General features: G+C 35.5%; 1 protein-coding gene across 2 annotated transcripts in view; it reads right to left on the reverse strand.

Moving 5' to 3' along the window:
* The window catches only part of PBX3 (PBX homeobox 3), a 191,534-nt gene that overhangs the window by 32,608 nt on the left and 139,977 nt on the right, over positions 1 to 18,949 (reverse strand). For both annotated transcript variants that reach the window (XM_054584372.1, XM_054584370.1), the window contains exons 3-4: positions 15,628 to 15,869; positions 4,691 to 4,881 (exon numbers count right to left, since the gene is read on the reverse strand). In XM_054584372.1, coding sequence (XP_054440347.1) covers positions 4,691 to 4,881; positions 15,628 to 15,869 — 433 coding nt within the window. The remainder of the gene's footprint in view (positions 1 to 4,690; positions 4,882 to 15,627; positions 15,870 to 18,949) is intronic.

An 18,949-nucleotide genomic window follows, 5' to 3' on the forward strand; every position in this document is an offset into this window, starting at 1 on the left:
GTTGTAAATGTGTATACCCTATGAGATCCTTCTAGTTAAAATGATGGCACTAACATGGCAGGTCAAGCATGTAATCTATGTCTCAACATTGAGGGAGAGAGTCAAGGGAGCAAGAAATCTGGGTCTGATCAAAACATCTCAGGTTATCAGAACTAAAATTTCTTATTTCAGTAATTTTTAAAAGGCTAAACCATCATTTCCTAAGGAATGAAGAGGAAAATCAAGATCTTTTGGGGGGATTAAAATCAATAAGATTTGATGATGAATTGGATGGGTGAGATGGTTACAGAAGACGGAGAAGAGGAGGAGAAGATGTATCCCAGGGACAGCAATTAGCATTTTTGCAGAAGTCATGCATTGCTTGAAAAGAAAAACAAAGCCCTGACCTGGTGGTACTTTGAAGAGACACACTCTGATGAGCAGGTGGTTTGATGAGTAGGGTAGAAACGTCTAGAATAGATACTGAAGTTGTCAAGCCTACAAATAATCACTGTACCTGATCCACAGATAAATGCTTATTAGACTTACAAAATAATGTCCTGCTCATAAAAATCTAGGTTTCTGGCTTTTTATTAAAAAAAAAATGGAAGATCAGCCACACCAGGCCTGCATTCTCAGAAGACAGCCGTAGGCTAAAGGCGAGTGATGGCTGTCCCCTCAGATATACTGCCGTCTGCTCTAATCCTCACTGTTCCTCACCCAACTGCTCTACTCAGTTCCACAATATGTAAGCATGTCAGTCTGTCACTCCCAGTCTAAGACATGCGGTCCGGCAGCAAGACCCAGGAAACATTGGAGGGGATGACACAGGGCATCTTGGGGGAAAATAAGGACTTATGAAAGAAGGAATGAACAGAAACATATCTGGAAAACAGAAGTTTGGCTCATTTAATAATTTTGCCTTCAAGTGGTTTTAGCAAACATTGGAAAACCACAGAGGACAAATTTACGGGCAGAACAGAACACTTCCCGCCAAACATTTGGCTGGGTTCAAACTGTAGTCCTACTAGAAGAGCAGAGGGACCTATGCACACTTATCCTTTGTTGTTTTGTACTGGTACAGTCTTTGGCTTGTCCAATTACTTAGAAAATTTGAGTATGGCCTTAATGAAAAACCGGCGTGAGCAAGGGAATCATGTATCTGAATAAGCATGTTTGCCTAGCAACACCTTCTCTTCTCAGTGAAGAGGACTTGCTGAGAGACACAAGAATAGGTAGAACTGAAGTGCAATATTTGCATTCATTTGAAAGCATAAGAGACAATTTGGTCTTACACTTTTTTTTTTTTTTTTTTTTGGGAAAAACATGCCCATTAAACATTTCCCCTAAATTTCATCCCCACCCCACCCCCCAGGGCTCACCACACACCAAGTGGCTATGCCTCGGGCCAGTGTGCAGTGGCCCATCAGTCCCAGGGCTGTGTCTTATCAACATCACTACATTAACAGCAGTCTCTGTGCGAGAAGGGACTCTGCTCCCAGCGCTGCCACCTTCTCATTCCTGCTGTGTTCACACTGGCTTGTTAACATACTCTTCTTGGAAGAAAAATAAATCATTTAGGTGTATACATTATGAATGCAGTTACGTAAAAAAAAAAAATAACAGGCATGCAGGTTGACAAGAACGGGCAAGTTATCAGCAGAAATAAGGATCACCATTGTGTTAAGAAGGGATGCCTTTCTGTTGGAAGTAGTTTAAATGTCTTTCTCATGTACTTTTTTATCAAAATGCTCAAAGTTGCCAAATAATTTAAAACTGCTGTTCTCTTTCACCTCCTTAACTCTTCAAGCTATTAGAAGTATTAAGAGGAAATCTTCATTCATCTGGTTAGCGAATAAGTTATTTTTTTTGCAGCTTATTACATGCAACATGCTGTTGGAATCATGGGAAATGTATAAAACTTGGCTGTTGCTTTCAATGACTCTTGACTTAACAGGGTAGAAAAGGAATGTTCATGAAAAGTTACAAGCAAAGTAGTCTGTGTAAAGTTTGGTCTACAGCAATGATTTTCAATGGTGTGCCCCAAGAATTTTTAAAACATGCAACAACTGACTATTTAGTCAGGGGCGCTGACCTCTTTTCCCTTAAGACCGTCCAATTAAAAAATGGCAACAGCCAAGACAACAATAGCTGTCTGATGTGAATGAATCAAAATTACACCTATTCTTCTGTCAAATTGGCAAAAATTTATTTTTTGCTGTGCCACAGAATTTTAGCTATTAGTTTATGTGTGCCATGAGATGAAAAAGATTGAAAATTGCTGGTCTAGAGAATCGTATAAATGTAGCATAGTTTCGAAGAGAAGGTAAGGACCAGTCAGGGGAGTGACTAAAGGGGGCACCCTAAAGAGGAAGCGCTCAGGCCAGGCCTGGATGGAGAGCAAGGCCTCACTAGATGACTAACATGGGCTCCAGTAATGTTCCAGGCTCCATACTAGACAACCTCACAGATGACAACTCACGACTGGTGACTGCCCTGGGAAAGGGCCGGAGGACAGGGCTCACTGTGGAAAGCTGGGGCGGGGTGTGCAGGGGTGGAGCGGTGGGTGTGGTGTAACACAGTTGCTTAGGCAGAGGAAAAGAAAGAATTCTAGTCTGAGAAAACAGGTAAGGTCAAGGGGTATTTCATTTTGGATTAAACACAGGAAAGAACAATTTAGCGATACGGGAGGAGCACTAAAAATGCTCAAACTTTGATCTAATTATTTCATTTCTCAGAATTAATCCTTGGCAGACCAAAAGCTTCAAGTCATGAAGATTTTAATTAAAACACTAGTTTCAATAAAAATCTGCCTAAAACAGTACCTTCTCTCCACCAAATCTCTCTCCTTACCTTGCTTCATTGTTCTTCATAGCATTTATCTCCCATTACACTTCAGAACAGTATTAAATAAAATAGTATAGCATATTTGTTTACTTGGGAATGTAAACCCAATTGGCAAAAGTATGTCAACCTATCATGTATATCTTTATATCAGCACAAATAAATATTTGTAGAAGAAGCAAAGTAAGCAAGGAAAGAAGAAATTAAAATGAAAATTAAAAGGTACAGCTTCAATGCTCATAAATGAAGGATTGGCTAAGTAAATTATCACAATTCCATCTGGTGGACTTCAACAATCATTAAAATATCATTTAACATTAGAGCTTACATGAAAAATACTTACATGTTCATAGTAAGTTTTTTTGTACTGGTACAAAAAACCAAAAAGCCAAAGTTTTTTAAAAAGCAAAATTATTCATATTGTACCATTACAAGAACATTTTTTTAAAGAAGCCCCCAAAACCTGACAGAAATAGAATAAAACATAGTGATTTTTTTTCTTTAGGTATTAAAAATATGGGGTTTTTTTATTCCTCCTTCTGTTCTATTATTTTCCAAACTTTCCATAATGAGTTTGGTATTTTTTTAAATAGGAAAAAATTAAAACTTTAGGAAAATCTTAACAAAAAAGGAGAAGAAGGTACAAGGCCTTAAATGTCAGGTTAAGCAGTGTGTGTATGTATCCAGCACTGAAAAGCTCCTGTGGTTTTTAATCAAAGCCATTAGGGATCACAGAGATAGTACAGGAACAGAAAAGGCATATGGAGAACAGGCAGGAGTAGAGTAAGACTAGAGACAGGGAGACTAGTAGGAGTCCATGTACAAAAGGGTGAATGTGAATTGAACGTGCAAGTAAGGATGGAAAGAAAGAGATAATATGAAAAATGTTGAAAATGAAGCACTGCTGATTTCTAGTGACTGATTTATCACAGAAGAAGGAACCAAAGACAATACAGGGATTTGCTTAACTAGAAGCACAGTAGTCACATTAGGTGGCAGACACTTCCTTTTCTGGCTTTAAGAGCTCTGTCATGAAGACTGTTCCACACACTTTGTTGTCCAGTTGAGAAACGAACTTAGTTATTTTCTTTTATACTGTAAAATTTGGATGATAATTATCACCTCTGTCAGATCCCAAGGAAGAGGGAGCCAAATAAAACAGAAACTCCTTCCCAGAGCTGAAGATTGAGCACAGGCTTTAGCGATGCCCAAGAGGCATCCCGCAGAGGCAGCATATGCAACACTGGCAACTGGACAATTCTTTTATTCTATCACCCAGGAGGCCAAACACACCGTCCACAACTTACTATCTAATTCCTGTGAAACTTGGTGAAAGCTTCAGGTAAAAGAAATTTTCATCCTTACAGGAGAAACTGTTAGGCTTTCTTACTTGATTTGGAAAAACAAAGTTTTGGGGGTTTTGTGGTAAAAGCTGTAACTAAAATACCACTTATTTCTTAGGAGCATCAGTATTTCCAACTATTTTATTATAAAGCATACAAGCAGTGTAACATGAAGGAATTCTTTGAAAACAAACCTTTGTTAAAACAGAGTTACAGACTGAAAGTTATCCTTAAAACTACTTTTTAGCATCAGATTTGAAAGGCCACATATTCCTAAGTCATTAGTAACAGCACTAATCCTATTTCCCGAGTCACCAAATTGGCAGCTAATAACGCTACCACTTCCAGACAAGAGGCTTGACAGCGCAGACACCATGAGGTGAATTACCTGTCCATCGAAGAGAAGAGCTCTTATAGCCAAATTAATGAAGAATCTAAAACCAACTGACCATTTTTATAGAAAATAATATAAAAGGAGTAAAAAGAAAAAAAAGCCACACCAATAGATTTGCAGCCTCACATACCTGGCATCAAGGAATCTTGATCTTAAAATCATAACTGCTTCACAAGTGCTTTGTTTGAGCTGCATCTGAATGGAGCTAAATTTTCGATGGATGATGCCCACCATTCTTTCAATCTCTTTTGGGGAAATGGGACGTGTTCTACTCTGCTCTCGGAGAAGGTTCATCACATGTGTAGTGAATTCATTACATGCCTGTAAGGGGAAAAAAACATCACTCTTTAGCAATCTGCTATTTTATATCACACCCAGACATTAACTCATCTGAATTTCCACCTCATTTGCAGTTGCCAATGGCATGATGCGTGTGTAGGATAAGATGAAAACTAAGACGCTTGTGAAATGGCAGTGGTAGTTAGATGGGGCAGCAAGTATTCGGAAGCTATGAATGGCCAGACATGCAAGGGAGATATTGCACTCAACTACCCTCCCGACCAACCCCTGTCCCAGTTCCAAAATGAGGTTTTCCCATTGGGGGAATGCCTTCTACCAGCACTTTATAAATGTAAATATGAATATAAATATAAATATATGTTAATTGTTAATGCTAAGCACCTCCTAATTTCTCTGGAGTTCTACATGTATTCAACAAATGTTTACTGAAGGACTATGAAATTCAAACTTTCCAAGTACTATTAAGGGACACAGAAATGAGCAAGATATAAACCTGGCCTACAGTGTGATAAAGTATATAAAAAACTAATTCTCCAACAAGTCTGTGCAAAGTGTCACATGAAGATAGGAGTAAGTGCTTCCTAAATTCCAAAGAGGGATGTTCTCAACTGGAGGCAGAGATCACATCAGGCTGCATGGCAGAGGTGACATTTGGGCTTAAAAGAACAGGCAGGATTTTTGAAATGTGGACAAAAATAGAAACAGGAGGAATTCCAGGTGCAAGAAAAACCCTGAAAATAATAGTATGTCATAAGTTTGGAGGAATTGAGAAAATATTTAGAAAAGAGGGGATTTAGGTTTGTGTTAGCATAAAAGGCCTTGAATGCTAAGCATGCCAATGTCCTAGCATAATTTAGCTGTGGTGTGGGCCCCATTAGTGGACATGAGCCATCCCCAAAAGATGGCTAAGACATCTCAACTCTTTAGGGAAGGGGCAAATCCTGATCAGATTTGGGTCTTAAGAAATCAGATTTTAGTTAATAATCCTCAGCCCCTACCTCTCTCAGCTCACCTACAGTCTTTTACATCTACAAAACCATGTAGCTGGGTCTAAAATGAAATCTAGTACTGACTGGGTAAATAAAGCATCAGTCTATACCCTCGAATAAAAAGTATACCCTTGAATAAAAAGAATACCTTCTGGCATTTTCGTTAAAAAGGCAAGATGGGAGATTCTGCGTCTCACTGCGCAGACACCCCTGGTAGGGCGAGCAAACAGAACAATCATTGATCACTGCAAGACACATTTTGAAGCTACAATAATGTCCACTTCCCTACAGATATCCTGAACATTGCTCACATGTAGCACATGATGGTTTTTCTAACTGCTCATTAGAGAACTAACCTTTCAAGTACACTAAGTGTTTCAGTTACTCTAGCTTTTATGGAGCTTTTCTATAAATATGGCTAAGGTAAGGTAAAATAAGTCTTGCTTACCAAAGTTTTTATACATTTTAAGTCTTAAGAAATTTAAAATCTCCTGTGAGTAGTGACACTATGTTATACTCATGGAATTCTTCAGAGTGTAGAATTGTAAAATAAACACAGTAGGCATTCAATAAACCTCTAAGACTCATAGGTTTTTGTATTACAATTTGAGAATAATGTTGATTAATAGCCTTAAACACATTATCCCTGAACCATCAGTAAAAAGTTCTTAACCGGCAGACCACGGAGAGGTTTAGGATGTCTGCAGCTTCCAGAAATCTTGTTCAAGTTGTGTGCACATATATATTTCTTGAAGGGATAATTTGTGGAGTTTCTGCTTGCTTTCATTTTGCATTCTTAACCAGTCTATAACTAAAAAAGGCTAAGAATTATTGTCCTAGATTACAACACACACACATGCACACACGCACATGCACACACAACATTAAGTAATTTTGCAACTCTAAACCCAGAAGTTCTTTCCATCTTTAAGGAAACCACAATAAAAGTAAATTAAGATTTTCCCTGCACTATTGTCATTTTAAACTATCTTCTGCAGAGCTAAAAAGAAGTGGTTGGACTACTAAAAAAAAAAAAAAAGTCCATTTTTTTCCTTGCACTTTCCCCATAGAGGTATTCTTTAAATTTCAAAATTATATAATTTGACAAACTCTAGCCCTTAGTTTGCTCATCAGTAAAATGAAGAAAATTAAACTAGAACTGTTTCCCTACACTGATCAGCAAGTTCTATACTTTCACAGTTCATTCCAGAAAATGTTAATATATGGCCCAATAATACAATTTGTTTGGGTAATGTGGTATTAACCAAAATTTTAAAAGACTTTTTTTTTATTTTTGCAGGACTCCTCAGTACTTCTATTATACCAACTGCACAGTAAATCTTTAAAGGAGAATGGTGTATCCACCTTTTCCCAAGTAAGTTTGATCACAAAACTTCTTTTCTCTACAGTAGTGCTGTCCAACAGAAATACACTGAGAGCCACATGTGAAATTTTTAAATTCTAATCATATGAACTTTTTAAATAGTAGCCACGTTTAAAAAAAAGAATCAGGTGAAATTAATTTAACAATATACTTTACTTAACCTAATATTTAAAAATATTAACATTTAAACACATAATACATATTTTAAAAACTGTCAATGAAGCATGTTACATCCTTTTTTTCCATACACTTTGAAATCTAGGAGGTATTTTACACTTACAGCACCGCTCAGTTCAGACTAGCCAGATGTCAAGGCTCAGTTACTCTGCGACTGGTGGCAACTGCATTGGACAGTACTACACCATCTTGTAGACTGATGTGCTATAAAAAACTCTTTGGGAAACAGTATACTAAATAATCTTTGATGCTTCTTTTTTTTATTCCTCACCACCATGCATTCACACAAATACACAAAAAAGACAGTTTCACTTAGGAATGTCCTTAATGAAGCAAGAGAAATTAATGATCTTACTGTATCTCAATACTTGACTATGTCTTTAATATTCTGTGACAAACAGAAAGCACACAAAAAGTATTTCTCTGCATAGGGATGGATGGTTAGCTCAAGAAAAAGCATTTGTATGATTGTTTAACTTGTGAATGAAGCTGTTTTTTTCATTGAACACTATTATTTGAAAGTATAATAGACAAATTATGATTATTTGGACTTGGGCATTTGCCTATGTTTTCTAAAAAATTAACCAAGTGAGCCTGTCACATCAAAGAAAACAGCTGATAGCAGTTGCGCCAGTGATGAAATTTGAGTTTTCAAGTGAAAATTACAATTTTGAAAAACCTGCATCCACTACTGTGAGCTTGACAGTTTCCCATTAGATTTTCTGATAGTTTGGTGCTGGTATTGATAAATATGATATTTTGATATTATACAAGCATAATGAATTGTGTCAACACTGGAAGATAAACCCACTTAACCACTATTTTCCAAGTAATCAATGCATGAGGTTACAAAAACATGCATTGGTAGGAGATCCATTCGAAGTGTAAACTAGACAGGATTTTAAAGGAACAGAGTATAAAGCATCAGTTGATATGGTTTCAGACTCTACATTGTAACTAATCTTTAAGAAACTGCAACTTGTCAAGTTTTAGTGTAATATAACAGAAGAATATCCGCAATTATATGAAAAGGCTATTAATATACTCCTCCCTTTTCCAATGACATATTCATGTGAGGCCAGATGTATTCATATACTTTAGCTACATGACTGACTACAGAAGTACACATGAGAAACCAGGTGACTTCTATTAAGCCCAACATTGAAGAGTTTCACAAAAATGTAAAAACAATGCCATTCTTCTCATTGAATTTTGAGTTTTGAGGTTTCTTTTTAAAGGTTTTATTTATTTTTAGAGCGATGAGAAGGGAGAAAGAAAGGGAGAGAAACATCAATGTGTGGTTGTCTCTTGCGCACTGCCAACTAGGTACCGCAGCCCAGGTATGTACCCTGACTAGGAATCGAACCTGCGACCATTTGGTTTGCAGGCTGGCACTCAATCCACTGAGCCACACCAGCCAAGGAAAGATTTGGGTTTAAAAAAAAAAATGTTATCTAGGCTAACATAATGATTTAGTATTGTTATTTTTAAATTAATAAGTACTTTCAATTTCTAGTGTAATAAATATTGATAGATGTAACCAATCAAGCGAACGCTCTTAAGAGGTCTTCAATTATCTTTAAGAGTCTAAGTCCGAAGACCAAAAAGTTTGAGAATTGCTATACTAGAGTACGGAAGCATTTCTCATTTGTAAATATGACATTGCTAATTCCTACAAACTAGCTCACACATTATGCTTACATATACCTATGACATGGCATTATGTCTTGATAAATAAGTCAAGTCTCCTGTGTCAATGATACCTGAGATGTTAACTCTCCTAGTATTTCTCTGGCTGTATTTTAATCTCTCTACAATGACTGTTTGCCTACGGTTTCTAAGAAGCAGCCAAAGGCTCATTGTAGGGGAGGGGATGAGACAGGTTAAAATCAAAAAGTTTCTGCAACTAAAAACTCGTAATTTTCTAAAACATTTGCTGAATGTCTCACAACTTATTAAGTGAAGTCATCTATGAATGCAAATGCTGATTAGCAATTTGGCCATAGCCCAACATTCACAGAATTCACAGAGCTTTTCTTTAAACCAGTAGTTCATACATGATTAATTAGAACATCTCATTTATGTAGTATGCACTTCAGCTCATTACTCTAAGTAAAATTCGTTAAGTATTTACATTTAGATAATTAAAATCTGGGTACACCCTTAAGAAAGATGCATATACTTTAGGCAAAGTGATTTTTTCCTTTATACCACTGAAAGTAAATTACAGCCTCATTTACAGCATCATCTGTACCAGTTTCAGAGCAGAACACAGTACTGCCTGATTTCTTATTCCTTAAAAGGTAAACATTTTTTAGACATATAAATGTAGTGAGAATGATCAAATAATTCAGAGCTGTTTTAAAGGGCCCCTCAACCACATGCTAGCATCAATGTTGTTTATAATGTGGGATGCTCACCTCAAACATTTATCATATCATCCAGCTCACCTCCAAGACTGTTATTAAAATACACATGGGATTCCTTAAATTTTTTTATTTAAAGTAATAGCAGAAACCTCTTTTTCTTTTAATCCAGCTGCTGAAAACTATCTAGAACACATTTTTTTGATTTGTGTTTTAAAACACATTGCAGCAACAGTTAAGAGAACATAAGGCATGGAAGGCTTCATCTGATAAAAATTGTTTCAACCAATTCTTAATATGAGCATTCCTTTTTGCCATTTGTTCCTTTCTCCTTAAAAATCCAAACCAAATAATAATTGAGAACTTGAAATATTTGAATTTTTTTATACTGTTTTAATGATATCTGTTGGCTAGTAAAACTTTCTCCTCAATATCCATACCTATTTAGTTTACACTCAAGAGTTTTCGCAATTTTGCTTGTTTTGTGGTGGTGCTGTTTTCAGTTGTGAATTCAAGATTCAACCCCTTTCTTGCCTGTAATTCAGATCATTGAATATAAAAAGGTAAAATTTAACATAGAGTAAACACTGATTTTAGAGGAAGTTTTTAAATGGTTCAGTGATCAGATCTAAAAACTGAATTAGTCTTTTGTAACCATCTAGAAAAGCTGAATTGTAGACAAGAAATCATAATACCACCTATTCTAAAATCCACTTTTCAAAGAAAGAATAAATAGTAAAAGTCAATGCTTCTCAAATATGCATGCATTCATTTTCTAGATGTCTTTATAACCTCACAAGTAACTCTATTCCAATAGTATATCGTATTTTTGAAATGTTTATTATTAAATCAACAGATTCTTCATCTAAAGATTTTCTAAGCCAATTAGAATGAGACCTTAATGCTCAAAGAACAGCTGCGAAGATGAACTATCTACTGTACTTCAACACTTCTTACCTAATAACATGGTTTAGGACCTATCTCATGAGGGTTTTGTAAGGATTATATTATATAATGCATGCACATTAAGTGCTTTTCATAGAGCCTGGAACATAATTAATACTTAATAAATGGCAGTTATTGACAATGAAAATGGAAATTTAATGAAATTCATATTTTTTGAGTGTTAATTTTGCAAGCAAGTCCCTACTCTGATTACCTAATATATAATATATTGAATAGTTCTGCCTTCCCAGTGCCTGAATACAAACAGTGCTTCCAAAGATGTTGAATAAAAAGAACAGTATTTAAATATAAAACAATTCATTCAATAATCAAGCTATGGTCAAAGATACATTTGGCACATAGAGTCAAAAAACTAAAAACCTGGAGGGGGAAAAAGGGAACACTCAAACATTCCTTCCAGTCAAGGGAAAGTCCCAGCACGAAAGCTGACAAGACGTAAAACTCCTCCCTTGGGAATGACAAACCTTGCTTGAAAAAATGAAATACTGTATAAAGTTTACATCAAGTAGTAGTACCATTCTGTCTTTCCTGTTACTGTTAAAAAGAAATAGCAAGATGTGATTAGGAGTTTGCAGGCTACACAATCTCCAGTGTAGTAATATCAGCATTCTTTAACCTCATAAAAATAAAAATAAAATTCCTTTACAGGCAAAGAAGATTTTGCCAGGAAATGTAAGCATATAACGTTGAGATCCTCAAAAAGCCTAAGGCCATTCCCTTGCAACAGTTTAGGTTCCACATTTATTCTCCATTCCCCCAACAATCCTCTGTAATCTGAAATTCCTTATAGTATCTAAACAGTACCTGATTGATCTTGAGCACATTCTCAGTGTATATGCTTGGCTCCAAAGCTTTACCTGGTTTGAGGTGAATTCATCTGACATCTCTGAACTCAGAAAGCAGGTTCCCAGATGCTTGGGGAGGGTTGGGACCCTTACAACACTTTCGCCTTCAGCAAAAATGTATTTCAATATAATTATAGTAGATAGCTTTCAATATGTCATCTCTATTATAGCAGCTATAAATTATGAAGTGAATTGCCTGTGTACAAGCATTTCTTCTGGTACAAGCAAAGTGGGAGAGCTGCATGGGGCATGATATATCTTTTCCATTTTAACTGGGAACAAGTGTCTAAGTCAAATTTCGTTTACAAATACCAATGTGCCCATTCCCCTTTGGTAGAGAGGTGAAGGAACCAAAAAGTCTTTTAATTCGTAAAAGCAGGCTTCCCAGGACCCTTGGCTAAAGTTAATTAGGAATCCACCTATTCTAATAGTTGGGCCTTTAATCATAAGAGAATATTTGAAAGGTAATGTAAAGCATTTTTCAAACTTGTAGCTAATTAACAAGAAGACAAAGAAGCAACAATGTTTTTATCCAACTAAAGAGGGAAGCAATGCAACCAAGACAAAATAGTGTAAGACTGTAGCTGCAAGCTTTGGAAAATTATCATATTCCTCTTTGGTGTCAAGGTCAAAAAGAGAAAAACAAAATAGTTTTGTTTCCTTTGGGGTGGTAGTCATATTCAAAAACCTCACTCTATGCCTAATATTTCAGAAGGGTTTATAAGTGAATTTAGATGATTATCACCAAAAAAAAAAAATCATTACATCTAAGCCTATGTAATGGAGACATATAATCAAAGGACATTTTATAGAGGAAAAAAGGACAGTATTTTAAAGATAGCACCATTCCTAAAACACACACATAAAACAGAGCCTTGCAGCTTGGATTTAATTTTGTTCAAACTGTAGCTCTAGTCTGCTTAGCTTTGTAAATGTGGCTATGTTTACAAGGTACTTTAATTTACTGCACTGGTGGTGTTTGTTAATTTTATGGCAATCTAAATCTAAACAGGCTTCAGATACATTTTCATTACAGCTTCATTGCAAAGCACAGTAGAGTGAATAGCTCTAGATTCCAGTGTAGTTTATTTCTTTTAGTAAAAGACTCAACACAATTTTCTGATGAAGCTCTGCCTTAACATATACGCTCTTCTGATTTACTAATAAGCTTTCTGTCACTCAGAGTACCTACCCACGTCCACTTTTAGGAGGAAAAAATATAATTTCTGCAAAGTGATTAAAACAGTTGTTTTTTTTCCCCCATCTCTACTGAGATCCCATGCCAAATGCAATCCAACATGAGCAAATCAGAGAAAACCAGAATATATCTGAATTATTTTCCAATTCAACGTAAGTAACAGCATAATTCAATGAAAAAGGAAGGCATATTGTCAAAACAGATTTCAATGCCTGATTATGACACTAACTAGATGTGTGACATTGGACAAATAACCTGAGTCTCATTTTCTCATCTGTAAAATGGAAATTATAGTATCATCTATTTTAGAAATGTCACCCCTTCATCTCACTTAGTTCTGCTTAGCCCTTCTAGTAATTCCAAAAACTATCCCTGAAAGGTTTATCCCAGATAAAGACCTTGTACACCAAAGATTTAAAAAGAAAAGTTGACTATTATCTTATGTCAAAACTCACAGAAGAGCTGTAAAAGCCACCACAAAGGCAACCCAAGGGAATTAAATTCTGCTGTTATTTCTAAAACAATTCAGAACCTACAGAATATGTAAACTTAAATTCTATTGAGTCAGCCAACTAGTCATCATATTTCATCTATTTATTTGTCCATAATACTGCACTGATTTCATTCATCTATATGTATTTTTCCTTCTGAAAGTGTTAAAAATGAGAAAGTAAATATACATTTAAGTAGTTTTTATTAGGCTACTAAATATATCTAAAAATAAAGTTCATTATTACATTTTAAAACTATTTCCCAATATGATATTTAATCAAAAAATGCTTAAGTTTAGGTTAATTTATGAAGAACATGTGTGTATATGTATATTTTGAAAGCACAAAAACAAAACAACAGAAACCCCCCAAGCCCTGTGACGTTGACTGATGCCAGCTTCACCCAACTTCCAATAGGGACACAGGGATAAAATAAGGATGTTGATGTGAAGAGACACGGTAGGAGATAGTAAGAAACCATCTTAATTTCTCAGCCAAAAAAGTAGAGCCATTTGGCCCAATATTATAGATTTCTTCATGTAAGGTGACTTGACTGGTGGTATTTATTTACTATGTAGAGATGTATTTAACATAAAGTTATGCAATTAGGATATTACTACAAATTAGAGCCATTTCCCACTGTTTATGCTCAGGGCAACCTTTTCAATCATTACTTATTTTTGTTTACTCTCAATTACTCATATGTCAAATCAGAAAGCTCCATTTTTTCCCTGTATATATAGAAAATAATTTTTCTAAAATTCTTATTTGCACCTCTTCAACCAAATATTATTCCTACAAATGAGACTAGAGAGACAGTATGAGATTCCAGGAAGTCCTATTCTCTCTCTCTCTCTCTCTCTCTCTCAATCTTTTAAGATTAATTTATATTGCATTTTAACATAGAACTACATAAATCTTTCTACCCTCCCTCAAAACACACTCACCTCTGGGACAAAATCCAGCATTTGTTTAATACCACCACAGTCAGCATATTAGAGAAGGCAATGAAAAAATAACATATACAACTGAAACTATACAGGGAACTTAGAAGAAAAATCAGTATTAAAACTGACCAGGACTTCTACATCATAATAAGGTGTTTGGACTTTGGACATACCCGACTACATAGTGAAGTATTTATAGGTAAAATGGTATGGTGCCTAAGACTGCTTTAAAATACTCCACCAAAAAAAAAAAAAAAAAAAAATGGGGACAGGGGGATGAGGGAGAGATAGACAAAACAAGATTGACAAAATGTTAATAATTATTTATCTGGGTAATGGGTATATCTAGGCAGTTCCTTATTTTAGGTTGAGCTCTATAAAATGACCAACTCACAACTGTTTTGATCTAAAAATGTGTAAATTGGATCTGACTTAATAATAAATTCTCTTTATTTTGGGGTATAGACATTTTCATAATAATGTTTTCTTTACCTTTTCTACCTTCCAGTGAGAATTCCTCAAACTAAGCAGGATTTTAGGCTTAATCTAACAACTAAAATATATTTAAAATGAACCATGAACATTTTACCTTTTTTCACTGAATCTAAGAGTTACTTGTTTTCCACACATTTTAACATCTGTGAACTTTGGAAGCATTTTACAATCAATGGCATGTTAATAGTTAAATTGAGCAGTGTTAATCTTTTCTTGATGGTATATAAAACAATGATACAGCTTAAAATCAAAGATATCTTAGATTCAATGAAATATGGTTAATAGAATTGCTGAGAATAGCATTTTTAATCCATGCTCTTTCTCTCTAATCAGGAATTTACCACATAATGCCTAGTATTCCCTGCTCCAAGTTAATTATCTTGGGAGGTCTCCTTCACAGAGGAACAGGCCAGAACCTGCTTACTTTGTGAAGTTAGCACCCCCGACATCCCTGGGCTATAGTCTGGCACAATCCATAAGAATCCCTAGGAGGATTCTGGCTCAGAGCATAGGAGTGAGACCTCTCTATGCTACTTTCTTTAAAAGTTGTCACAGTTTATGAACAAGGCCATTGCATAAATGTTAATGATACAAAGCTTTGAAGAGCATAAAGTGGTGAGGTTAGAGGGGAAGGATGGCTGCAGGTGTGGTAGTACGGGCACGTTGAGTGTGAAGAATGAATAAAACTAAAACAAGTGGATGGGATAAAAGAGTTTAGCTTCACCTCTGAAATCTCAAAGGGACTTTATTTCATGAATCCAACACTTCACTTAGATTTTTGCATTGACCTTATTTATTTTGCTCTTTGTGTTAACACCTACCCCTCACAGCCCTCAGAATTGGTTAGCGCAGTCTAATAGCAGAGCAATAGAGGGTTTGTGCAGGACTATGAGAGTGGCGGCTGCTGACCTGTTCATATTTCTCCAGTTCTGTGTGATAGATTTGTCTGATCTGGGTCAATTTGGCTCTGTAATCTGAGTGTTCAATAGAGTTATCTGAAGAACCTCCAGAGGCTGCCGCGGCTGCAGCTGCTGCCGCCGATCCCCCACCTTTCTCAGGACCTGAAACCCCTTCTGCCAAAAGCATATTGTCCAGTCTCATTAGCTGGGGATCGGGAGGGTCCTCCTCCTGGGCTCCTCTGATGCTGAGACCTTCAAGGGAAGAGAGAGAGAGAGAGAGAGAGAGAGAGAGACAAGAGAGAAGAAGCGAGAAACAGGACAAATAGTGTGAGTATGTTATTTATTCGAGAAAATGATCAAATAACATCAGTGTACTGCAATTCATGCTGAGAATTTCATTGTTCACATTTTATCAATAAGCATATCTATGAAAATTCTTTTCAATATAATATTTACATGCATCCCAGAATTTCTAAGGTTACCCCTTCTCAATTTATCCCAGATTGGATCCTTGGAAAAAGGTAGCACTGGCTTCCAGAATACCCTGACAGCCAATCTTCCCAGATTTAGGTGGTTTAAGCATCAAATGGGAAGAAGGTAAAAATTCTGGTTTTTGAGACACGAAAAAAAAATCATTCAAGATATAAAACAAACCCATCAAAAGAGGTAGTTACTTTGTTTCTTTGTACAGTTAGAAAAACAATTTAAAATCTCATAGAATTATTAATTCACAAGCTATATCCAAAAATTAAAAATAAACAGGATTAGATGGGCTTCTCCACCATGTAATTTCAGGGGGAGAAGAGAAATACACACATCATGAGGTAATTAGCTATGCTTTAAAAATATGTATTATTAAATGCCTTTGTTAAGCAATTGTCAACAAATTATAAAACGAGAACACTACATACAGTATTAAAAATGTACCATCAACATGGTGATATGGTGCTGGACACAATAGTCTCAATCTAATTTTGCTTTTAAATAAAGAACTTCCTAAGTGATGCCCAGTCAGCAACCTCATCTGAGTACTATAGATCACAGCTGACAATTCATAGGTTTAATCAGGTCACATAGGCTTCCTGCCAAGATGTTTTCAACAACACAGAAGACAAAGTTTTAAAATAATTACCAGGGTATAAAAAGCACTGGATTCACAACAGCTCAAAATCAGCATTTTCATTAATGTGTAGCATAATCTAAAATACCCCAGCCCAATTAACCTCTGTAAATCTATTTAAAAGCAGGTTCTTTACACTAGTTACAAAGCATCTTAGGGCAGGAGGGAAGGAAGTTGGCATCTTGCATGTCTGCATTTGGATTCTGCTTTTTGCATCTCTGCCTGTTTTTGTTTATTCACAGTGGTGCACTCTCTGTGTCTGGTGTAACTTACATGACAGTAACATCTATAAGCTGCCAAGTACTCAACTGAGCACCAGCTCTGCAATTTTATATGCTAACCTAAAACTACCATCAGTTCAGAACAGATTTTATTCCTAGGTGTCTTGAACTACACCCACAGCAGGAGAGAGTTCTTGGTTGTCTTAACTCAAACGCACAACTCTTAATTCCCTCTCTCAAGACACTTTAAAAACTGTCACTTTCATTTAAAAATACGCTTCAGAATAATTTCAACTGGGTAATAAAACTAACTCACAATAACTTAAAATTTTATCTGTTGCCTGTTCAAAGGTAAATAAATAAGGTTTGAAACTATAATAATATACTAAGACAATAATTCATTTAGGGAACTGAAAAGTTAGATAACTCCCTTAAAAAAGATAAAACCAGTATCAGCACATTGCTGATAATTATAGACAAATGTGTATTTGCTATTCTAGATCTAGAAGAAAGTGCCAAATACTGATTATACTGATATTTTTAACATCTTTCATTTTTTTTCCATGTTAAAATTTCATGACCTAGGCATCCTTGTCATTCCACACACCAAGTTTTTTGTGCCTTTGACATATACGGACGACTCACAGAGCAACCTCTTATCTGGCACTTCAGGCTGTTTCATTTTATACTATTTCATTTGGGAATTCCTTATGGTTTCTCCTTTTTAAACTAAATTTTTGCTCACATTTTTGTGTCTGTTGTTTCTTTTTTAGATTTATACAGATAAGTGTGGTTTGCTTGTATATGTGTTTTTTATATACCTTCAAGTTTTCTCCAGATTTCCAGTTTTTCACTTGTACAAATATTTATTATCTTTTCCCTAGGGACATTTGGTGAGGTTCTTTAATAGTAGATCAACATCCACAGACAAAATTATTACACTCCCCTGCACACAGGTGGTATACAAGAGAAGAAGCTCCATGATTAACATACAAGGAAGCAGGAAGACAGAAGAAGGAGTTTTGTCAGGAAGAAATGCAAAAGACACAGACTAATTAGCCATCTATGGCACTTTCATATGTACTTAGTAAACATATAAACCAACATACAAATAGAAAGCAACGCTTAAGTTCAACAGTAGTGAACACAAATAAAAATCATTGTTAAGTATGTACTTTCATTTGGCATAACATTTTCCCTTTGTGGTAAGTAATATCACTTCTAAAATCTTAAGTAAATCAACACATCAGTGTTTGCTTCAAATACAGGGAAAATATTTTAATGCAATTCTTCTGCATTTACTTTACAAATTATGTACATCAAATCTTATCAGAAAAATCATATCCTGACAAAAAGTTCACACTCCTGTGGATGAAAAGCACTAGAGCACTTCACAATTAGGCAACAGCAAGAAGGTTATTCTATCAACACTAACATCATTGTCATAACTATACAGTAAGTCCTCATTTCACGTCGCCAGCAGATTCCGTGACTTTAAGTAAAATGACATACAGTATAAGGAAGACAATTTTACCATGGGCTAATTGATATAAATAAGGGTTAATTTCCTCCTGCATCTCACCAACATTATAACGAAATGTTATTTGCAGACTGGCTGTACTTGGAAAAGTGAACCAAATTTTTTTTCTCTATTAAGCAAAGTCATGAGTATGGATCTTAAAATAGCAATACGTGATTTCCAAAAATATTTTTAATTTGAATATTTCTGTTTAGTTTCTTACTTCATTTTTTCTTATTTTCTTCAAATTACTATTTTATTCCTCATCCTACCTACCTGTTCACTCACTATCACTTGGCATACTAACCTGCCAAAGTCACACATGGCTTCCAATCATAACACCTAATCCTCTAGGCACCTATAAACATTTTAATGAACCTAAATTTGCAAGGGCCAGAATGAATCGGACTATGTGGTTTTCAAAAGATCTTGACATCTTCAAACTGAAACTTGGGAAAACAATAATTTAAAA

Source organism: Pteronotus mesoamericanus, unplaced genomic scaffold (genome assembly GCF_021234165.1).
Source record: "Pteronotus mesoamericanus isolate MK-2021 breed Mesoamerican mustached bat unplaced genomic scaffold, CSHL_Meso_final contig_78, whole genome shotgun sequence".
Taxonomy (NCBI): domain Eukaryota; kingdom Metazoa; phylum Chordata; class Mammalia; order Chiroptera; family Mormoopidae; genus Pteronotus; species Pteronotus mesoamericanus.